Source organism: Anabrus simplex, chromosome 1 (genome assembly GCF_040414725.1).
Source record: "Anabrus simplex isolate iqAnaSimp1 chromosome 1, ASM4041472v1, whole genome shotgun sequence".
Taxonomy (NCBI): Eukaryota; Metazoa; Arthropoda; class Insecta; order Orthoptera; family Tettigoniidae; genus Anabrus; species Anabrus simplex.
Window position 1 is genome coordinate 108,463,534 of NC_090265.1, and position 18,305 is coordinate 108,481,838.

At 40.1% G+C, this 18,305-nt stretch overlaps 2 protein-coding genes across 9 annotated transcripts in view; one reads left to right on the forward strand and one right to left on the reverse strand.

Annotated features, from left to right (window-relative positions):
* Window positions 1–18,305, reverse strand: part of LOC136884448 (uncharacterized) — a 115,826-nt gene that overhangs the window by 45,490 nt on the left and 52,031 nt on the right. Inside the window, exon 1 of one of the 3 annotated variants that reach the window (XM_067156635.2) lies at window positions 9,857–9,993. The exons of 1 other annotated variant lie outside the window; for it this stretch is intronic. The gene's annotated coding sequence lies outside the window, so the exon portion shown is untranslated. Of the gene's footprint in view, window positions 1–2,244; window positions 2,284–9,856; window positions 9,994–18,305 lie in introns of those variants that run through there. One more of the 3 variants, XM_067156651.2, reaches the window with a different exon arrangement.
* Window positions 7,958–18,305, forward strand: part of LOC136884418 (axoneme-associated protein mst101(1)) — a 119,245-nt gene continuing 108,897 nt past the window's right edge. For 4 of the 6 annotated variants that reach the window (XM_067156565.2, XM_067156581.2, XM_067156606.2 and 1 more), the window contains exon 1: window positions 7,958–8,116. In XM_067156565.2, the coding sequence (XP_067012666.2) occupies window positions 8,036–8,116 (81 nt within the window). In that variant the 5' untranslated portion in view covers window positions 7,958–8,035. The remainder of the gene's footprint in view (window positions 8,117–18,305) is intronic. The other 2 variants (XM_067156590.2, XM_067156614.2) reach the window with 1 other exon arrangement.

Below are 18,305 nucleotides of genomic sequence, written 5' to 3' on the forward strand. Positions count from 1 at the left end.
TATTATTATTATTATTATTATTATTATTATTATTATTATTATTATTATTATTATTATTGGTGTTTTTTCGTATCGGCCGACTAAGGACCACGATATTCAACTATTGCGTTTGGAGTGGGTTTTGATGTTTGCCCACTAAATGCGCATCGTCTGGCTGTGTCTTTCCTCTCTCTCTGTTGCCTAGGGGGTACATGTCTTCCTTCTTGGTGGCCTGTCCTGGAACCTCTTTTGTTTAAGTATTCTCCTAAAAGATGCCCCACCGGGCGAGTTGGTTGTGCGCGCAGAGGCGCGCGGCTGTGAGCTTGCATCCAGGAGATAGTGGGTTCGAATCCCACTGTCGGCAGCCCTGAAGATGGTTTTCTGTGGTTTCCCATTTTCACACCAGGAAAATGCTGGGGCTGTGCCTTACTTAAGGCCACGACCGCTTCCTTCCAACTCCTAGGCCTTTCCTATCCCATCGTCGCCATAAGACCTATCTGTGTCGGTGCGACGTAAAGCAACTAGCAAAAAAAAAGATGTCCAATCTTTTTCTCTCTTTCTGTTCCTCTCAGTTCTTGTAGAACTTTGTTTACTTCCATCCAACATGGTGACTTGGTCTTCCATTATTATTATTATTATTATTATTATTATTATTATTATTATTATTATTATTATTATTATTATTATTATTGTTGTTGTTGTTGTTGTGTGCCACCTCTGTGGTGTAGTGGTTAGTGTGATTAGCTGGCATCCACAGAAGCCCGGGTTCGATTCCCGGCTCTGCTACGAAATTTAAAAAGTGGTAGGAGAACTGGAACGGGGTCCACTCAGCCTCGGGAAATCAACTGAGTAGAGGGGTTTTTGATTCCCGCCTCAGTCATCCTCGAAGTGGTTTTCCGTGGTTTCCCACTTCTCTTCCAGGCAAATGCCGGTATGGTACCTAGCATAAGGCCATGGCTATTTCTTTCCCTCTTCCTTGTCGATCTCTTCCAATTTTCCCATCCTCCACAAGGCCCTGTTCAGCATAGTAGGTGAGGCCACCTGGGCGAGGTACTGATCCTCCTTCCCAGTTGTATGCCCGACCCAAAGTCTCAGGCTCCCGGACACTGCCCTTGTGGCGGTAGATGTGTGACCTCTCCCCTCACTGAGTCCGAGGGAAAAACCAACCCTGGAGCGTAAAATTATTAAAAAAGAAAGAAGAAATAAAGATTATTAATGTAAATGGGCAGATGTGTATATATCGAGATATATTTAAAAAGAAAGCAAGCCTCTTAATTTATACGATTATCGATGTCGTCATCATACCAAGGGACATTACGTGAAATCCGAACAATTTCATTTCGAAAGTCGCATATACTCTGACCGGGATTTGAACAGCTGTCACCGTGGTGAGAAGACGTTGGTGATGTAACTTAACTATCATATCCAGACTTATATTGGTTGACGTATAACACTTATTCATAACAGAAATGTATTACAATATTTATTTTGTAAAGTTTGGCAGTCAGGCCTATATCCACTCAGCCAGCAAATGGTCTACATTTAAGTTTCCCTGTTTGCTCACGTTAAGAGTTTCATATATTTATCATATTAGACATGAAACTAATGACAACACACACACCCATGTCCTCGGCCGGATTCCAAGTAGCAGCTGGGCGCTAGTTCAGTTATAAGGCCAGCCAGCACCGGAGGGCTGTTACGATAAGCAAGGTACACTTGCCATAAATATTCCAAGTGAATATTGCCACTGGAGTTATTTCTGATTATAAGAAATTTGGATACATACCACACAGACCGAGCAGAGTTGGTTGTGCTGTTCAATCCGCGTTGCTGTTAACTTGCATTTGGATATAATGGACTCGAGCCCTACCATAGGCAGCTCTGAAGATGGTCTACCGTGGTTTGCCATTCTCACGACAGACAGGCATGTAAACCAAACCAAACCCCATGGCGCACCAGCCCCGAAGGACCATGGCCTACCAAGCGACCGCTGCTCAGCCCAAAAGCTTACAGATTACGAGGTGTCGTGTGGTCAGCACGAAGGGTCGTCACAGCCGTTATTTTTTGCTTTATAGACCGGGGTCGCTATCTCACCGTCAGATAGCTCCTCAATTGTAATCATGTAGGCTGAGTGGACCTCGAACCAGCTCTTAGATGCAGGTAAAATTCCCTGATCTGGCTGGGAATCGAACTCGGGGCCTCCGGGTAAGAGGCAGGCACGCTACCCCTACACCGCGGGGCCGGCTAGACAAGCATGTAACTTACCTAAATTAAGGCCATGGTAGCTTCCTGCACAGTTCTAGCCGTTCCCGTCCCATCTGCGCTTTAAGACTCGTCTGATTCGGTGCGACGCAGAAAGAAAAAACAGCACATGCATACTGGGTCGAGATGTGGAAGCCGTCCTTGGTTCAGCTGGAGGGGTGAAAGTTCGTTTATTGTCAGGAAGACGAGAAATTCAGAAACAAAATTTCTTTGAAGGGAAATATGGTGCTATGGTTCATTCAGTCTACGACAGAAAGGAATATCATCAATTCCTGGGGAAGAAGAAATCGTGCATAGAGCTAACCGCTCTATCCTTCTTGCTGAGGTTAAATATAGACTAGTGTAAACCATTTTTTTCCACTCTATTAACGACTTTCAAAGACAAAGATGCCCCTGCTTTAATAGAAACTACATATAATACATATATACTCTACTCATCTTAGGCTATTACACCAATCAATGTTGAGTCCACACTCTTACATTAATGTACAACAGCCGCCAGATGATTCTTAACAGCCAGCATCTCTGTCTCTCCGGCTTATAATAATAATAATAATAATAATAATAATAATAATAATAATAATAATAATAATAATAATAATAATAATAATAATAATAATAATAATAATAATCCGAGCGAGATGGCCATGCAGTTAAGAGCTCACAGCTGTGAGCTTGCATACGCAGGATAGTGGGTTCGAACCCCATTGTCGGCTGGCCTGAAGATGGTCTTCGGTGGTTTCCCATTTTCACATCAGGCAATTGTTGTGGCTGTACCTTAATTAAGGGCACGGCCACTTCCTATTCCCAGCCCCTTGCTATCCCATCGTCGCCATAAGATGCGACGTAAAGCAACGTGTAAATATTATTAATAATAATAATATAAACAATAAGTAAATTGTACAAGACGTCCATGAAATAATGATTCTAAGAAAAAAATTGGGCTCAGAGAAAGACAACAGTGAATATTGAAAACGGCTCAACCACGAATAGGCTATAGGCTACACTTACATAAGAAAGATAATTTATGTAATTCAGGCAAGAATAATTGTCTTTTACAGACACGTGACACGTATAAGCCTAGCAACCGCAACCTGCTTTCAGGACAAGACAGCGAAGGACGGTTGATTATCTTTTGCGTACACGTTACATGAATGAGTCTAGCAACAATGACCAACTGGATCTTTACCTGCCTTCAGGACAAGAAAACCTGGTGGGGGTCTGGTTCACTGAGGTGGAAATAAATCTCAGAGAAAGACACTCAGGAGCGTGGCCCACTTAAGGTGAAACTTCAAAACAACCAGAATAGCCGAAACTATTGGATTGTGGGGAGAAAATGATATGGTCCCAAATGGTGATAAAGAGAATAATACTGTAAGTTAATGGTAATTGTGGTTTAGGTCTATATTCCTTCCTTGAGATTTCTGTTTTCTCTTCGTAACCTTATTTACCTTAAATGATTTATATACTTCTATGATTGTAGAAACTAGTTCTTTTAAAATGAATCTCGGAAGTGCTTGCTTGCGCCAAGCCTCGCTTGGTCAACTATTGTTCTCTTCCGATTCCGATGGAATTAAGTTTGCGAGGCCTAATTTCATATCATGCTCGTCGTGGCCCTTCCCTTGCTGTTGTTCGTACGTTAATTTTTCGAAGTGTCAGACCTCTTCTATTTTCCCTCTGATTAGTAATAATAGAGGATGGTTGACCAGATTTACTTCCTCTTAGACCAATAATCACCACCACCACCACCACCACCACCAGCCATTGATTTTTCGGTCTCAGAGGTATGAATTAGGGTGATCAGATTACCGTTGATCACAGGGTCTATTTAAGATTAGAAATTTTTAACACAAGCCAGAGACCTCACAATGAGTGCAATTTGTTTATAAAAAAACAAGTTCTTCCTTCCTTCTTAAAATCTTTACCTTCCAGAGTTCTCCCCTCGGACTTCTACCGCCTCAAGGGCAGTGTCCTGGAGCGTGAGACTTTAGCTCGGGGAATACAACCTGGAAGGAGGACAAGCACCCCACCCAGGCCTCCTCACCTGCAATGCTAGACAGGGTCCTTGTGGGGGGATGGGAAAATCGGATGGGAGAGTCAAGGAAGAGGGAAGGAAGCGGCCATGGCCTTAAGTTAGGTACCATTTGCCTGCAGGAGAAGTGGGAAACCACGGAAAACGAACGGGAATCGAATCACCTTTACTCAGTTGACCTCCCGAGGCTGAGTGAACCCCGTTCCAGCACTCGTGCCACTTTTCAAATTTCATGGCAGAGCTTCACAGAGGCGGACATTATTATTATTATTATTATTATTATTATTATTATTATTATTATTATTATTATTATTATTATTATTATTCACCACTGGATACCGTGGTTCAAATCCCGGTCACTCCATGTGAGATTTGTGCTGGACAAAGCGGAGGCGGGACAGGTTTTTCTCCGGGTACTCCGGTTTCCCTTGTCATCTTTCATTCCAGCAACACTCTCCAATATCACTTCATTTCATCTATCAGTCATTTATCATTGCCCCAGAGGAGTGCGACAGGCTTCGGCAGCCGGCACATTTCCTATCCTCGCCGCTAGATGGGCTTCATTCATTGCATCCCTGACCCGGTCAAATGACTGGAAAAAGGCTGTGGATTTTCATTTTCATTATTATTATTATTATTATTATTTCTCCGTTAGGGTCTTCTAGGGAACACGTGACAATTTCAATGCTTCGTCCATTGTTGTTCCTTCTTCTCCCTCCTATATTCTGTCATCTATTCACTGTGCTTCCTTTTCCTCTCCTCACACCATTTTGAGCCTGTTTACTTTCCCTCCTGAACTTGGAATACTTCCATTTTTAACACTTTCTTTCTAAATCTCTCTCTCTCTCTCTGTTGCTTCTTCTTCTCTTATGTTGTTTCTTTCCAGATCTTTATTGATTTCATGAATCCAGGTTGTTGTTGACTTCTTGTTCCAAAGATATTTGAAGATCTGTTTGGTTAACTTGTTGCCATCCATTCTATATAAATGTACAAAAATATCAATCGCCTCTTCCGTATTGTATCTGTTGTGTTTTATACGTATTATTGTCCGCCTCTGTGGTGTAGTAGTTTGCGTGATTATTGCTTTCCCTGGAGACCTACGTTCCATTCCCGGCTCTGTCCAAGTCTCACGCTCCAGGACACTGCCCTTGAGGCGGTAGAGGTGGGATCCCTCGCTGAGTCCGAGGTAAAAATCAACCCTGGAGGGTAAACATATTAAGAAAAATAGAAATAAAGAAAAAAAGAAAGAAAGAAAGATTTTTTTTGCTAGTTGCTTTTACGTCGCACCGACACAGATAGGTCTTATGGCGACGATGGGACAGGAAAGGTCTAGGACTGGGAAGGAAGCGGCCGTGGCCTTAATTAAGGTACAGCTCCAGCATTTGCCTGGTGTGAAAATGGAAACCACGGAAAACCATTTTCAGGGCTGCCGACAGTGGGGTTCGAACCTAATATCTCCCGAATACTGGATACTGGCCGCACTTAAGCGACTGCAGCTATCGAGCTCGGTGAAATTATTATTATTATTATTAATAATAATAATAATAATAATAAAAATGGACGAGGCCCAATTCCATTACATAAAGTGTTGCAAAAAAAAAAAAAAAAAAAAAAAAGAAAGTTTTCCCTTTGCAAAAAGCTGATGACCATGAACATGCTTTTCAATAAATGAAACTGAAATATTGATAACGAACTAAGGCCTACGGTAACGACTAATGTGATGTCACTGACGGTACACTTTCTATTTCAACACACTATTTACGCAAATAGGGGCTGCCTGGTCGGGGCGATAAGGGCGTGCTTGGTTCACCCGGAATGACGTAGGTTCGATTCCCCGTCAGGAAGTCGAAAAATTAAGAAACGAAATTTCCACTTTCAGAAGTGCAGATGGCTCTCAGGTTCACTCAGCCTGCTCAAAAAATGAGTACCAGGTTAATTCCCGGGGGCAAAGGCAGCCGGGCGTAGATCTAACCACTGTACCCCCATCAAGTACCGAGCTTACGGATAGTGGAAGCCTTGACCTTCCACCCCTCCCAGGGTCTTCATGGCCTGTACGGAGATGACTTTGCTTTTTCATTTATTTATACAAATCCGGCGCCACAGTATCTTTGGCGACCAAGGCCTACGCTAACGACTGATGTGACGTCACTTCCGTTACACATTTTGTCGTGTTACACGAATTTTCCGATGACCCCCAGCCATAAGATTTATTAATATTTTTATTTTTACAAGTTGCTTACGTCGCCCCGACAGAGGTATGTCTTATGGTGGCGATGAGACTGAAAAGGGCTAGGAGTGGGAAGACAGCAGCCGCGCCCTTAATTAAGGTACAACCCCAGTATTTGCCTGGCGTGAAAATGGGAAACCACGGAAAACCATATTCGAGGTTCCCGACTAATGACCGCGCTTAAGCGACTGCAGCTACCGAGATCGGTAAGACATATTTATGTCAAAATAATGTTCACTATGCAGGATTGTAAGTTTCCATTTTTGCAATTTAATTACGCCTGTCTCACTGGTTTGTTACATTTAGTGCCAAGCGAACAATCTGTAATTACTTCACACAGTGAGAAATATACATCAAAGCTCTTTAATAAATAAAGTTTAAGCGTACTTACTTAATCTGTTTACCCTCCAGGGTTGGTTTTTCCCTCGGACTGAGCGAGGGATCCAACCTCTACTACCTCAAGGGCAGTGTCCTGGAGCGTGAGTATTGGGCGGGGGGATACAACTAGGGATAATGACCAGTACCTTGCCCAGGAGGCCTCACCTGCTATGCTGAACAGAGGCCTTGTGGGCGGATGGGAATATTGGAAGGAATAGACAAGGGAGAGGGTAGGAAGCGGCCGTGCCCTTAAGTTAGGTACCATCCCGGCATTTGCCTGGGAGGAGAAGTGGAAAACCACTTCCAGGATGGCTGAGGTGGGAATAGAACCCACCTCTACTCATTTAACTCCCGAGGCTGAGTGGACCCTGTTCCAGCCCTCGTACCACTTTTCAAATTTCGTGGCAGAGCCGGGAATCGAACTCGGGCCTCCGGGGGTGGCAGCTAATCACACTAACCACTACACCACAGAGGCGGACTAAAGTTTAAACACGGTATTTTAAAATATACGGGACCGTTCTTAAAAAAGGGACAATATGCGTCCCGTATATTGTAAGCTGGGTCAACGGGACACTTTAGAGAATTAACGGACAATCTCGTAAAATAAGGGACGTCTGGTCGCCCTATTTAAATTATTCGAAAATGTAAGATCTCTTTTTATTCCACTTCTCTCTAGTAGAGGGTGGACTTAGTTGGCTACTGGCTAGTTTTACGTCCGTTGAAAACAATTCCAGCACAATTACCTCGGACGAATTATTCTGTTATAATGAAAAACTTCTTTCATTCACCGAGAAGGCCGTGGTGAGTTGCTGGTGCAAAATCTTATCTCTTTTGCCTTCAGGCCAATGTCTTCATCAAAGAGACTTCTTCTTAAGGAATTTCTTCCAGCAAAATTTGCATGCGTCGCATACCCGATTGTCATCGCCAAATGTTATGTATCGCAATACCATTACATATACTGGCAATTCAGTGCCATGATTTCATTGACTGTGAGGTATTACATACAACGCACGGTCCAGAAATAGCTAGCACGGGGCGTGTGCAAGCGGGACCGAGTCGGGCGGGGCACAGAAGTGTGTGAGACCAGAGAGTTTCTGTCAGACGGCGACACAACACCTCAACGAACACCCCACAGGAGCAACTGCAAGGCAATCACCATGGTGTACGAATCCGATTTCTATACGACTCGCAGGCCCTACAGTCGGCCCTCACCGACAATAACCTCGTACTCCGTCACGGTAAGCATATCAGTGGTTATAGTTTAGGAAATTCCTTCGCTTCATGCTTAGCGATCAGCGAAACACGTAAGTTTTTAACTCTCAGAAATGTTAAAAAATATTTTTGAGTGCTGTAACTTATTTTTCCGCATACTTGGGAGATCTTCCTTTATATACTAAATTTTAATGACATCTATGTTTCAATCTCAATTTTATATGATATTTTCGAGGTAAATCTGCTTTAGATCAAGTCCACGAAATATCTTGCAATTTTGTTGCTGAACACTCAAAAATATTACATAACAGTTTATTTATATTGGTGAATTCTTTAATGTATATATTTCAATATGTAATAATACTTCTTCACTTCCCTAATACGTTTGATATACTCTATCTTCATTAATTTATTTATTTTCAATTTTCATTGATTCATTTATTTTCAATTAAATAATGACGTTACTTACAGTATGTCAGTTCTGTGTTTGAAATGATGTATGAAGTCTCAGTGTTGTGTTAATTTTAAGTTTCCTTAACATTTCTTACCTACGAGGTAAACACGAGCCTAAATGCAGTAATCAGTTTCGGAAAATTGCAATATGAAATGGAACTTTTAATGTTAAGTAAAACTTTATAAATTAAATATCACTGTTCCGTATTATTAGATTTGAACATTATGCGTAGAATTTCCTTAACATAGGTACAAAAAGTTCAAAATAATTCAGAATAATTGCGATATCTAGACAAAATAACCTCATGTTGCAAAGTAATAATAAACTATGAATGGCTTTGAATATCAATAAAATTCAGTGTTGTAGTTGAGTTTTAAAAATACATTTAAATGTATAATGGGTATGTGAACTTGTATTATTTTAAATAGTTTTAACTGATATATTTGGATTTCACTTAATTTACATTCGTAGATTATAATGGTAATTTAAATATCTTAAATTTAATTTAATATACAATCACAATATACACTTTCTGGTTGTCATATCTATCTATCTATCTATCTATCTATCTATCTATCTATCTATCTATGTATCTATTTATTTATTTGTTTATTTATTTAATTTATTTTTGTATATGTTCTTTCCTTCTTTATTTTTTCTTTTTCCCTCTTTAATTCTTTTCTTCTGTATGTCATTCATTAACAATGAGACAGTAATACGTTGTGGAAAGTTTCGGCTTATATTTAGTATAGAGGAACCTGTAGGTAATGTCGTTTGGTGTAGGAAATTACTTTTTGAAATTAAGACAATGGAGTATATTCTACAGGAATAAACCACTTCACCAAGTGCTTTCAGTCACTCTCTGCTTGGCCGTCATGAGCAATTGACTCACGTGATAGATACATTTGATGCATTGTGTCCGTTATCAAGGAAGTTCGATGAGATATGGTCGAATACTGCATGTGATATGAAATGTGTTTGTTCATTTAGATTATCTATACTTTGTGATACAGGTGTGTGTGTGTGTGTGTGTGTGTGAGTAAACGTTATAGTGTATTAAGGGGGTGCCCTTTAGAAATGTTGAGGAGAATTTCTGTATGTGTTAATGTCCGCGCATTCGTGTTCTGTGTATAGTTAACGTTTATTAAATGCACGTTCTGATTCGTATTTAATTGCTATGTGTTCTGTGTACGTTGTTTCGAAATTTCGACCAGTTTTTTCATGGCGAAATTTCAAAGCTAGGTATAGAGAATTCAGAGCACACACATATAAAACAGACACGGACCAATTACAGGAAAAAGGACATACATACCCGGACACTAACACCAGCATGGAAACTTCTCACTTGAACCCTAAATGAAGCATTATAGAACAATGTGAAACACACAACCGCACTACTGTATATATCTCAGTGCATTCACATTCTCAATGATCAGACCGTATTCAAATCATATGCACTGCACGAACTCTCATAAAGAATTGCCTTTCCAACTGTAATGTTTGTAAAGAAGACAATATATTAAGTGTTCCTGTCCTGGGAATCCATTGTTAAAATAGACCATGCAGAGAACGGTTTAAAGCATTCCAATATAATAATTAACTGATTGTTATAAGACGGTTTAATTCTGTAAAATTATTATCAACACTACGAAATTGACGGTGGGGATTCCAATGAACTTTTTTATTACATCATCAATAATTATTGCCAATTTCTAAAATACTTGATCGGATATTTGTAGCGTTTTAATGCTTACGTGTTGACTTCTCCACCATTCCAATATTTTTCGCGAATGTTAGTGAAGTCTCTTCTTGGATCTTTGCGAATCTTTGTCAGTTGACCTTCACCTCCCTGCACCACAGCAATAGCAAAATTGGTTCCTGAAACATATTCCTATGCGGTGGCGGACAAGATGGATCAGGCGTAAAGTTCTGGAAAGTACTATACGTAACTGGCATTCTTTTAATTCGGCATCGCACAGGTTTAGGACCGAATTACGAAATGCAAGTTGCCTAACACTGACCAACCTCATGATGTAAGGATACTGTCTAGATTTTACCGGAGTCGTAGGTTTCCATTGAAGTATATTTCATAAATTTAAACTTGGTCTGAGGGTAGGAGTGGGCTGAACTTTGCTTCGTTAGAACAACTGAGAAGTTGTTGACTTGTCTGGCCGAGGCCCCCGTTGTTACTTTTTATTTTTCCAAGATGCGTACTACTCTGTCTCCAGGTTGCATACTGTCCTAGAGATATTTCATAAGTAGACCAACTTTTTGCTGATGATAATTATACCGTAGAGATTAATAATATACCGATGGGCCACTGTTTTTATAGTGAGATACTCATGATCAAGATTTTAGGATTCTTCATCTCAGGTCGGTGGCTCTTTGAAGACTGTAAAATCCGTAATGTGCTATGTTTGGACATGTACAAGAACCCCGTGGCACATTTTAAGGAGCCACCTAGAAAAAGACTTTTGACATAATTGACCCGCTTGGATGTCGGCTTTAATATTAGCTACGGTAGTAGTAACCTCGTGACAAATGCAGGCCGTGGGAATTGAGACACAAATTACATAAGTGGCATCAACTCCAGTGATTTGCACTTGCCTAAGACTCTCCTTCTTCGAATTAATTTAATGTAAGTTGTATGCACAATAACGATCTACTTTCGCAAGGACGACTTCTCAGACAGAATATGCCGAGTAATTAAAGTAAGTGGATTAATTTTCTACAGAAAAAATCCATTTCATATACCGGAAGGTGATTAATCACGAAGTTTATATCCTTAAAGTTTCGATAAAATCGACTTTACAGCGTTTTTCTTTCTTTATCTTCACTGCTGGAACTCGTGGGATGCTCTTGATGCAATTTGCTTGTCAAAAACAAATGTTATGATAATGCGTGTCATGCATTGTTCAAGAGAAGTATGTAAGTGACACATTTAACTCGATGGAGCTTTATAGTGTGGAAATGTTTGTCCATTACTGCTAATTACCTCTCTTCTCTTAAATCATTTTTAATTTACCAAACCAAATCCCATTGCACAACATCCGCGGAGGGCTATGGGTTGCCAAGTGGCTGATGCTTAGCCCGAAGCCCTATAGATTACGAGGCGTCATGTTGTCGACACGGCGAATCCTCTCGGCCGTATTTCTTGGCTTTCTAGACTGAGACCACTATCTCACCGTCAGATAGCTCCTCAATTGTAATAACGTAGGGTGAGTGGACTTCGAACTAGCCCTCGGATCCAGGCAAAATTCCCTGACGTGGTCGGGAATCCAACCTGGGGGTTCCGGGTAAGAGATAGGCATGCTACCACTACAACGCGGGACCGGCTCCATTTCTAATTTAGATCGACGATATTTTCACATGCAATAATCCGGGACATCAGGTTTTTTTTAACATTTTATAGAATTGGCAGTCTTCTCGGCTCAGCTGATATAACGAAAACAATAGACAGCAGAAACTGTCCGACTCATTGGTCAAGTGGTCAGCGTTGAAGCCTTCAGTTCAGAGGGTTCCGAGTTCGATTCCCAGCCGGCCGGGTCGGGGATTTTAATCGCGTCTGATTAATTCTTCTGGCTAGGGGACTGGGTATTTGTGTTTATTCGGACACTTTCCTCTTCATATTCAAACAACCACTACACTACCAACCACCACATAAACACGCAATATTGATTACATACCTCCGTATAGGGTTAGCATCAGGAAGTATATCCGGCCATAAAACAGGGCCCAATCCACATGTGCGACATCATTCGCACCCGCAATCCCACAGTTGTGGGAAAAGCGGAAGAATAAGGAGAATAATAGACAGCAGAAACTGTCGTGTTCTTGGTGACAGTTCTGTTGTTGAAACCGGCAAATGTGCTGCCATTTGAACCACTCGCTCAGAAATGTTATGAGGTTTGATTAGGCTGGATTATAAACATACGAGGTTTTTACGTTGATCATTTTCGCTACTCAACAGTAAATTATTATCATAATTAAACATTATATTTATTAGTATAATAGAAAATATCCCTTGGACGTCACGAACGCGTTCCGACCTTTCTTATCCATTTTCAATGTCTATGCAGGTCATAGATAGAACTTTCACCGGTTCAGATTGCAAGGTGCTACTCCCAGCTAATTTTGAGAAAATGAAACTGGAATATTTCAAAATTGTTTCACAAGTCCAGCACGCAACTTATCCCCACAACGCACGCGCAGTGCAACGAGTAAACTCTCCACTTCTCGTGATTCACGGATCGAATCTCGCCTCCATAGTGTTTTCTAGGGTTTACTTTACAGTTTATTTTGTATGTAATTTGCAATAAAAGTACAATAAACGTATACAGGACGTAACTATAAGGTACGGACAAACTTTCAGGCCATATTCTTTACACGTAGAGGAAAATATATTATACTAGCTGATGTACCCGTGCTTCGCTACGGAAATCTCAGAAAGACTGTCTGTGGTTTTCCCAACTAAAGTCAACATAGGTCATTAAAATGACATCAGAAGGAATATCGCGATTAAAACAATGCTATCGTACGAAATAAGCGATCAAATTAGAAGCCGCACATTTTCACAATTTCAACGAACAGTCCAAAGTTCCAGAGCTGGAATGACCAGGCTGCAGACAGCCTCTGCCATTATTCCGTTAAGTCCGTACACTGTTCATTTCAATCAGTGGCGCAGAGAAGGGATTGAATAGGTGGAATGCTTTGATGAACCAGTGTATTTCCGTACCAATGATATCAGAAAATTTATGAACCAGAAGAATGGAATGCTAAAGAAGAGATAGATCTAACTCTCCGGCTACTTCCCGCCAATATTCAGGCAGGCTGTTATACTCGGTACGCAGCAGTAATCCCATCTATCGGAGATAATTGCCAGCAGCAGACACAAAGCACGTCACAACAAATAATGGTCAATGTAATGTTATTGTTGATCAATTTTATGAGCTTTCTATATTGTATATTCCATAGTTAGTTTTCATGCGAATCTGCGATATGAGGCCATCAAATGTAAAGTGAATCCTCCCTTTTGTTTCATGACTTCTTTCCTCTTGTCTTATTATTCCTTCCTTTACGGTGTTTTATCATTTTTCTAAACATCTTCATAATTTCCCTTGTCCATGAGCCCTGGCATTGCTTCCACTTGTGCCAGGTTCCTCACTTTAGTCTGTCCCATCCGACCTCCCTTGGTCAGCTCTTGACCTTTTCTGTCCCCGACAGTATTACGTACGGAGGCCTAGGGAGTTTTTCATTTTCACGCCCTTCGTGACCCTTGTCTTTCTTAGGTCGATAAGTTCGTTCTTCGAAGTGTGAGGCCACTTCCATTTTTTCTTTCTGATTAGTGTTATGTAGAAGATGATCGGAAATTGTATTCTCTATAATTTTTGTTATGTATTACTTTTCATAGGACCAATGGCAATAACATAGGTAAATAAAAATAAAATTTTAGACGCCTCGCTCCAAACTACCATTACAGCCAGGGCAAATAAAATTAATTAAAGCGTAGATTGCAGTTCCTTATTGCCCGACTTTACATACCGATTTTTATTAAATTCTGTTCACCCATTTTCTCATGGCTTGGCGTTAATATTTACTTAGCAACAAAATCCAAATTCATAGCCGGTACGATAAAAATGTATAAGACATAAATGATCGGAAATTTAATTCTCTATAACTTTAGTTATGTAGCATTTATCGATAGAACCACTAATAACATAACTATTTCAGAATTACATTTTAGACCTTCCCTTAAACTGCCATTTAACTCAACGTTAATATAGCGACTTATTCCCCGACTTTACATACCGATTTTCATTAAATTCTCTTCAGCCGTTTTCTCGTGATGCGTGACATACATACATACATACATACATACATACATACATACATACATACATACATACATACATACATACATACATACATACATACATACATACATACATACATACATACATACATACATACATACATACATACATACATACATACATACATACATACATACATACATACATACATACATACATACATACATACATACATAAGCCTACAGACAGACAGACATTACGAAAAATTAAAAAGTTCATTTTCTTGTTACTGTGGACACGACCGATGCAGAAATGCCATTCTCTTTCAGTTCTGAGCAATGTACAGACAAAACTGTTATTTTATAATACATAGTTGGAAATGGATCCAGAAATGTTCAAAATGCCCTCTCTAAGCATTACGATAAGCATACGCAATACTCAAGGCATACATCAGCACAACCGATATTGAATGCGACGGTGAACCGATGCATGTATCAGTGCTTTGAACTTATTGAACTTATTTTTAATAAGTTACTTTTACGTCACACCGTCACGTATCGGTCTTATGGCGACAATGGGACAGGAAGGGGCTAGGAGTGGAAAGGAAGCGGCCATGGCCTTTATTAAGGTACAGCCCCAGCATTTGCCTGGTGTGAAAATGGGAAACCATTAAAAATCATCTTCAGAACTGCCTACAGTTGGGTTCGAACCCACTATATATTGGATACTAGCCGTACTTATGTGACTGCATCTATGGAGCTCAGTTTTGAGCATTTCACGTAAGAAAGAGTTTCATATGGTATGCTGGTGCGTTCTGTTTCTGTGTGTTTCTCACGCTCAATGTCCTATGTACAGTTGTAGAAACTGAGTTCTGGCATTGAAATAAAGCGTTTCCGGACCCATGTTCATGTAACATATTTTCTTGTTCTACGTATGAGGAATGTGTTCTGAAAGTTTGGCCTACCTTATTATTTTACACCATGTGTATAGTAATAACTACGTTTTTAACAATATTGATTGACTAATGTGTGTATTGTCATGTGATTCTCTGTGAGAAACTGGATGTTATTTATTTAAAACATAAATGCCTTACTTTTTAAATATTGTTTAAATGCAATTTGCTTTACGTCCCTTCGACACAGATAGGTCTTATGGCGACGAAGGGATAGGAAGGGGCTATAAACTGGAAGGAAGCAACTGTGGCCTTAATGAAGATACAGCCACAGCATTTGCCTGGTGCGAAAATGGGAAACCACGGAAAGCAATCTTCAGGGCTGCTGATAGTAGGGTTTGAACCCACTATGTCCCGAATTAAAGATGACAGCTACGTGTCCCAAAATCATGCAGCCACTTTCTCGGCATGGGCCTACCTTATTGTTAAACGTTGATTGTTTTATGAACTAGGTACAGCAGGTGCAGGTATAACTGATGATTACGAGTTTGGTATCAAAGTGGAGAACCCAGCATAAGAAGAGATTTTGTGTTCGAGTAAAGGATTCAAAAATCCTTGAAAACAACAAACAAAACTACAACGGAGATGAGATTCGGTCTGTGGTTCACGAGCTAGTCTCGCATGCTCGCACTCTCGAAGTATTCAAGTTCCATTTTCTTGGAAGTGGGTGGAATTTTTTCCTCGCAGCCCGCCTGATGGCCTTGAGTGTTAAGGCGTCGTTTCTGCACGGTATGATACAGTGGTTGCCGGTTCGGTTTCCGTAGATCGAAAAAATTTCCTGCCCAGCAGAGTAGGAGAGTTGTTAGTATACAATTTATAATCACAATTTATAATCATCATCATCATCATTCCACATCCAAACGCGGAGGTCACCCATAGTCGTCAAATAGAAATACCTGCACCAGACTATCCAAACATGCCATTCGGACACTCCCAGTCCTGAAAGGAATGCGATAAACAAATATGTGGCTTGTATTTGAACCCGTGAACGTTCTGAAAATTGCCTGCACGTACAGTATATTGACAATGAACACTAGTGCATTATGGAGAGGACAATGACTCGAAACATCCAAAATCAAAAGTTTTCAAATTAAACTCAGTCATTAAATGTAAGTAACACTACTCTGTGGTACACATAGACCATTAAGGACCTTGATCCGCCAAGACGAGTGCTGTCCAACAAGATGACCTTCAGATGCCATGTGCTCAAACGTAACAATTTCCTCAGCCGTATTGTTTGTCTTTCTTGAACGAATACGATACCCATCTTAAGAGTCACCTCCTCAGTTGACCTTATGAGACTGAGTAAATCCTGATCGAAATCCTAGTCTAGGATCGGCATCCTTGGACCAGTCAGGCATTGAACCCGGTGCCTCCAGATAAGATGTAGAGACATTACTCCAGCACCACGGGATTGGAGGCACTACTACTACTAATTTTCATTTAGGTAAATCTATTAAGAATAGGCTACTGTATGAAATGATATGACGCATTTCATTGACTCTTGTATCTCCACAAGTGAGCCACTGAATTCACTGTTAGTATCATAGCATGCGGTATATTTAATTTGTCTTGAATATCTTGAAGCTAAGCAAGTGTCCGTTATACACAACGATGATATTGACTCCCAGTATTACTTGCATGTACGGTGGGTTGCATACATGCTTGGTGTTACAGGAATGGCTCTGCCTCTGCCCGATCGGATATGAGGTAGGTTTTGCGCTTAAAAAACATACGTTCTCAATTTTCTTGTACGGCACTGTTTATTAACTATTTATAGTAACTCATGGTGCATTAAATACAAATCAATTATCTTTCAAGTAAGTTGCACGGCTATGAAAGCTGTCTCATAGTATTTTCAGATTCATCTCGTTGAGGGAAAGTATATTCCTCAGTTTCTTTTCCGCATCTGAATCTACATGCGGCTTGCATAATAAGAGAATGATTTATAAATTATCTCGTGTTCAGTTTGGCTGACATAAATTTTTTTTTGGAGCAACTCATTTGATGGTATCGTTGTGCTGTATGATAAGAAATAAACTCCGAGAAATTGTAGTGGTTGTAATGTAGATAAAATTCCTTGAGGTTCTACCTCTTTTCCGAGTGCATTGATCTGAATCTACATGCGGCTTGCATAATAAGAGAATGATTTATAAATTATCTCGTGTTCAGTTTGGCTGACATAAATTTTTTTTTGGAGCAACTCATTTGATGGTATCGTTGTGCTGTATGATAAGAAATAAACTCCGAGAAATTGTAGTGGTTGTAATGTAGATAAAATTCCTTGAGGTTCTACCTCTTTTCCGAGTGCATTGATGGGTTTAATATCTGACACAATTCTAATCTATTATCGGGTATACAGAACATGTGTTGTTCTTCAGATTTCTTTAATATCTTCATCAAGAACATTCTTTAGATCACTTTTTAAAAATTTGCTTTACGTTGCACCGTCACAGATAAGTCTTATGGCGACGATGGGGTAGGAAAGACCTAAGAGTGAGAAGGAAGCGGCCGTGGCCTTAATAAAGATGAAATGATATGATTGAAGAGTGTTGCTGGAATGAAATATGACTGGGAAAACCGGACTACCCACAGAAAATCCTGTCCCGCCTCCGCTTTGTCCAGCACAAATGTCACATGGAGTTACTGTGATTTGGAACACGGAACCGGTCAGAGACCTGCGCGCTGCCACCTGAGCCACGGAGGCTATTATTATTATTATTATTATTATTATTATTATTATTATTAGGGTTTACGGAATTAAATAAAATTGTATTGCTGTGTTAACTGTACATTAATTACTCTACAAGGGATGCTTTAATCACTTTATGTGCTATCGCCATCAGTCACTCAATTACTGAGTTGTGAAAATCGGTTTAATTTCGTAAATTGTTATCAACAAGACTTAATTGACGTCAGCATTGAAGAAAATTAGGTTTCTTTGCAACGAACACTGCGTACAGATTATACAAACGGGATATTTATTTGCATTAAAG